The sequence below is a fragment of the Entamoeba dispar genome, genomic scaffold (genome assembly GCF_000209125.1).
Source record: "Entamoeba dispar SAW760 scf_1105229457971 genomic scaffold, whole genome shotgun sequence".
Classification (NCBI taxonomy): domain Eukaryota; phylum Evosea; order Mastigamoebida; family Endamoebidae; genus Entamoeba; species Entamoeba dispar.
This window is the reverse complement of record NW_001852959.1, coordinates 16,472-21,702: the sequence shown is the minus strand read 5'-3', so window position 1 is coordinate 21,702 and position 5,231 is coordinate 16,472. Positions and strand designations below refer to the sequence as shown.

Genomic DNA, 5,231 nt, shown 5'->3' with positions numbered 1-5,231 from the left:
GGAAATTCTGGTAGTATATAGGAAGAAGAACTTTCTTAGTTTGTGTATTATATAAAGGAACTTTATGACAAAGTAGAACATATTGAAATCACAGAACCATTTCTCAATAAAAAGAAAATCAAAATTTGGAGTATCTATTAAATCGTCCTTTTTTTAATATTATAATGAGGAAATCAATAAAATTTGAAAAGAAACATCAAAAAAAGATAAATAACAGATATACCCAGAATTTGATTTTCTTCATATTGAGAATTGAACACCTTAGTTTCTTCAATGAATTTTACTTCTATTATAGAGTTTATTTTCAATATTTAAGAATTAAAATTAAAACATCAAAATATAAATTAAAACAAAAAAGAAAAAATTAAAAGAAAAATAATAATATTTATAAAAAAGATTCATTATTTGAACATTAATATGATAAAGAACAAAATAACATAATATTGAATTTAAATTCGAAAAAGAAAAGTAGTATTGACGGAATTTATGATATATGTTGAGTTAGAGTCGATGTTTATTACTTAAACTTAAAAACTTCAAAATGTAATTAATCATTTCATGTCTCTTCCAAATATTTATCCAGAGCATTATACTATTAATACAAATTCTCCTTATTATAGAGAATTAATTCCTAAACCAATGTTTGATGCAATATTTGAAAAAGCTAAAGTGATGGCAATTGGATTTTTATGTCAAATGGATCCTTCACATGCAGATTTATATAAAACACAATTTCCATTAATATTTCCAGAACTTGAAGCACCATTTTTTAAACAAGGACTATACGAAATGTTTGCAGGATGTTTAGATCCAGAGTCTGTTAATTTTAAATTTGTAATGAAAAGTGTTGTAGCTAAAATAGTTTGTTATGGACGTTATTGTATGGAAAGAAACCTTTATCAAGAAGAATTAAATAAAATTCAAATTAAAAAACCAATTTATATTGTTGCACTTCCAAGGAGTGGATCAACATTTACACACACTGTTCTTGGATGTGATCCTAAATCAAAGAAGGTATTATTTTATGAACACCTTGCACCAGGAAGTCATACAATGACTAAAGAAGCTCGTTTAAAGATTTCTGAAATGATTATTGGACAAGTTACAAGTGAAGGAAAAGATTTAAATAAATGTCATAATATGGATAATATGATGGTTCCAGAAGAAGAATTATTCTTTATGGAAGGATTAGCTCATTCATACATTTTTAGTACTTCTCTTCCAAGATGGGAACAATTTAGAAAATCTGCTTTTGAAAAAGATTATTCTAAAGTTTATGAAGCAGTTCTTGGAGAAATGAAAATGTCTGCTATTGAATATCCTATTCCTGAACATGGTTATTATTTAATGAAATGTGTTTCTCATTTTATGACTATGGTACCATTTTTTAATATTATGTGTGCTGATGATATTGAACCAAGAATTGTTTGGATTCATAGAGAACCTGTTGATGAATATAAATCTGCTTTTTATTTAATGTTGAATGGAAGACAAAAATATCTTGGAGATCTTGGATTAGATGATTATAAATGGTTACAAGAAAGTATTTTAAAGATGAATGAAATCGTTTTGAAAATGCTATTGCTACAAGGGAAAAATGGATCGCTGAAAAACCTGAAAGAGCAAAACAAATTTGTGATATTGGTTTTAGAGAAATGATTGCTGATCCTATTAAAGTCAGTCAAAGAATTTATGATCAATTTGGATTAGAACTAACTCAGGAAATGAAAGATTCTATGTTGAATATTAAAAAAGAAGGTGATCCTCAAAAAGAACATGGTAGAAAAGAAAAAAGAGATGAAGATTTCTTTATTCCTGATGATGAAGTTAGAGAACGATTTAAATGGTATTATGAAAAGTTTGGACAATTTATGCCAAATTATTGGGGAGTCAATTAATTTCTTTTTTTTAAATGTAGTTTGAATTATTTCAAAATAGTTTTTGAATTGAATATCATTATTTGTTGCTCATTTTTTATTATTATTTTATTTGATAAAAATTTTTCTAACAATTTGATAATTTATCTTTTTTTTTATTACAAAAGGTTTTAACAATCTACTTAATGGTATCGAACTGAAAGAGCCTAACACCTTAACAAATAATTAGAAATAGAGTAGTAAATAACTTACATTAAAATTACTTAACAATAGATTATTACTAAATTTTAAATGTTCAATTAAGTAAAATTTTAAATTTTATTTATAAGCTAAAAAAAATAAAATGAGAAGAATACGATTGTATGACTATGATTTATTGTTTTATAATACTCTAAATTGACAATAAACAAAATAAAAAAAAAGTATTTGTTGAACAAAATTATCCAAAGAAAATAAAACAATAACTCAAATAAAAATGATAGAATCTAATTTTTAGGTTCTCAATATTTTTAATTTTAATATAATTTAACAATCTAATTACGAATTGGAATAACAAAATAATTTCTTTTTAAAAATATTCAATTTAGTCAGATTTAAAAATGTTTAAATAAAAATATTAAAACACACAAGATTCTATTATTGTTTATAATCATTAAAATTAGTTTTTAAAAAAGAAGGTGTTGCTATCAATAAGTAAGAAAAAATAAATGACAGTTCTAATAAGTTAAAGAGAGTGAATGATTATTTTTAAAGAGTAGTTTAACAAAAAAGATTAATTGAGAATAAATAAAACAATAATAAAAGAATATATCCAAAAAAAAAATAAAGAGAAAAAAAGAAGAAAAAAAAACAAAACCCTGAAAACAAAAAAAAAACTCATTAAAAAAGAGAAGAATTATAAAGTTTGTTTGATATATAAATTAATAAAAAAGAAAAAAGGGTGAAGAAATTACTAATAGATGAATTATTGGTCAGGAATGTTTAACTTTTTATCGTTAGAATCACCGATAGACACAATATTAAAAGAAGAAGGATGTGCATTGGAAAAGTTGCTTGACGTTGAAGATTTTATTCAAGAAATACGTACAAATGAAGAATTAATTAATTTTTGTTGTGAAAAGAATAATTTAAAAAAAATTGTTCAATATGCATTAGGAGATATACCAAAAGGATCTACATTTGAAAACACACAAAAATATGGAAGTATTTGTGCATCATTATTTGGAGACGAACCAACTCGATTAGTTAAATCAATAGGAAAATCCGAAGAAATGATAAATTATTTATTTAATACAATAATGAAAGAAGAAATAACAAAGGTAAGAGCTGCATCACAAATACTATTATCAATGTATAAAGATAATACTTCAATAATGTTTGATATGTTAATTAATAATGAAGAAGTATTAGAAAAAATGATCAACCATCCAGAGATAGATGGATTAATTGATAATATATTAGAATTAATGAAATTAGAAGATTCAGGAAAAACAGGATATATTGACAAGATATGTAATCATCAATTTATTAATAAAATTATGACAATATTTATGACTACACAATCAGTTAGTGCTATTGAAAATATATCATTGTTTATTCATTCTATTGTATTATGGAAAGTTTCTAATACTGATTCTGATACTATTGAATTTATTAATAAATTCAATAATGATGTCCTTCTCCCACAATTTATTGATTTCATATTTAATTCTCAAGATGATTTCGTTGTTTCTCATGCATTTCATATTGTAAGTAATATTCTTGCATGTTCTACGATTATAACGTATAGTGATGAAACTCATTTACCAGGTATTTTTAATGCATTATTTCCTCATGTAAAAGACTTTGAAAATATTATGAAATCAAGAAGAGTTGGAAGTGTCACTAATAATTTAATTTATATTATTTTATCAATGGTATTAAGTGGATTTCACCATGTTTATGATGTTATTGCTAATGAAAATGTATTAGGAGCAATGATGGATGTATTTTATGGAGATCATTTATGTACAGTTGTAAGACAAACTATTCAAATGACTGTATTATCTATATTAAACACTAGTGTTGAAAAATTAAAATTAAAATTAATTGATGATGGTAAGCTGCTTGATATAATGAAACAGAAAGACATCGACGCAGTAGAAATAAAAAAGAATAAAAACATTGCACCAGATTATTGGTTAATTGGTTCTCTTTTAATGGTCGCACTCGTTAATAGTGTAGAAGGTAGAGATGATGAAAATACTGTAAAACAAATAGTTATGGGAAATAAAGATTTTATTGATTATGTCCATTCCATTGTTATGGAAAGAGAGACAGAAAAGTCTGAATACTTCAGTAAACCAACAAATGGTGATTTCTCTGATGAGTTTGAAGAAGAAGAAGATGATGATTATTTTGATGACTCAAATGAAGAAGAAGACGACCATGAAAATGGAGAAGATTTTGATGATCAGGAAGACGATTTTGAACTTAGCTCATCATCAGAGGAAGAAGAGGAAGAACCAGAAGAAATTGAAGAAGAAGAAATTGAAGAAGAAGAAGAAAAGTAAATAATTCAATATAATAGAACTTTAAAAATTAAAAATTTTTTTTAAAAAGTCAAAATAAAATAATAAATAAACAAAACGAATTTTTGATTAAAATGATTAGAAAAGGTAACATTTAGATTTTTTTTGTTGTTTTTTATTTTCAATTGGGACAGTATCAGTATCATCTACTACACACGTTTCAGCCACTTCGAGGGCCATACACTTTAGTGCTTCTTTACATCCATCACCAGTTTTTGCTGAACAAATAAAATAATTTTTATATGACTTATCATTAACAAATTCATCTACATCTTCTTTTGACGTTTTAATGTCATTAAGATCACTTTTATTTCCAATAAGAACAACAACACATTTTGGAGAAGCGTAATAAGTAATATCCCTTGCCCAATTTGTAAGATTTTTAAATGACTCTTCATCACTAAGGTCAAATACTAAAAAGATACCACATGACTTTCTATAAAATGAAGAAGTTAAAATCCTAAATCTTTCTTGACCTGCTGTATCATTAATTTCTAATTTAATATTTTTCATTTTACTACACTCAGGAATATCAACATCAATTGTTTTAAATGTCGTTGAAGTAGAGGGCTCTTGTTCATCAAATTTATCTTCTGTGAAACGGGTTAATAAACAAGTTTTACCCACACCAGCTTCACCAATGACTAATATTTTATAATTAGTTGTTGAAGAATTTTTACTAACAACCATGAGTTACTTTATTTTCGTTAAAAAAAAGTATAAAATAAACAAATAAAACATACTCGTATTCCATAAATTCCTTTTATTATTTGAGAACTTAGAT

The 5,231-nt window shown here is 24.9% G+C and overlaps 4 protein-coding genes across 4 annotated transcripts in view, besides 11 other annotated features; 2 read left to right on the top strand and 2 right to left on the bottom strand.

The window, feature by feature from the left end:
- The window catches only part of EDI_111000 (serine/threonine protein phosphatase T, putative), a gene marked incomplete at both ends in the record, with an annotated part of 1,387 nt that extends 1,306 nt beyond the window's left edge, over positions 1–81 (bottom strand). The window contains one exon of the mRNA XM_001734129.1: positions 62–81. Coding sequence (XP_001734181.1) covers positions 62–81 — 20 coding nt within the window. The remainder of the gene's footprint in view (positions 1–61) is intronic.
- Positions 8–140: a repeat region.
- Positions 141–199: 59 nt separating this feature from the next.
- Positions 200–324: a repeat region.
- A 3-nt stretch (positions 325–327) lies between these two features.
- Positions 328–394: a microsatellite.
- Positions 395–558: 164 nt separating this feature from the next.
- EDI_110990 (uncharacterized protein) lies at positions 559–1,898 on the top strand (the record flags this gene model as incomplete). The annotated part of the gene is made up of 2 exons (XM_001734128.1): positions 559–1,532; positions 1,592–1,898. 2 exons carry the CDS (start codon positions 559–561, stop codon positions 1,896–1,898), a joined length of 1,281 nt encoding a protein of 426 aa, XP_001734180.1.
- Positions 1,899–1,969: 71 nt separating this feature from the next.
- Positions 1,970–2,038: a sequence feature (AT_rich).
- Positions 2,039–2,150: 112 nt separating this feature from the next.
- Positions 2,151–2,222: a sequence feature (AT_rich).
- A 157-nt stretch (positions 2,223–2,379) lies between these two features.
- Positions 2,380–2,499: a sequence feature (AT_rich).
- A 191-nt stretch (positions 2,500–2,690) lies between these two features.
- Positions 2,691–2,752: a microsatellite.
- Positions 2,753–2,836: 84 nt separating this feature from the next.
- Positions 2,837–4,429, top strand: EDI_110980 (uncharacterized protein; the record flags this gene model as incomplete). Its single annotated transcript, XM_001734127.1, has 1 exon — positions 2,837–4,429. The coding sequence occupies one exon, from the start codon at positions 2,837–2,839 to the stop codon at positions 4,427–4,429; it is 1,593 nt and encodes a 530-aa protein (XP_001734179.1).
- Positions 3,763–3,788: a sequence feature (AT_rich).
- Positions 3,945–3,967: a sequence feature (AT_rich).
- Positions 4,363–4,423: a microsatellite.
- Positions 4,427–4,500: a sequence feature (AT_rich).
- Positions 4,501–4,525: 25 nt separating this feature from the next.
- EDI_110970 (rab10, putative) lies at positions 4,526–5,137 on the bottom strand (the record flags this gene model as incomplete). Its single annotated transcript, XM_001734126.1, has 1 exon — positions 4,526–5,137. The coding sequence occupies one exon, from the start codon at positions 5,135–5,137 to the stop codon at positions 4,526–4,528; it is 612 nt and encodes a 203-aa protein (XP_001734178.1).
- Positions 5,138–5,231: the final 94 nt, after the last annotated feature.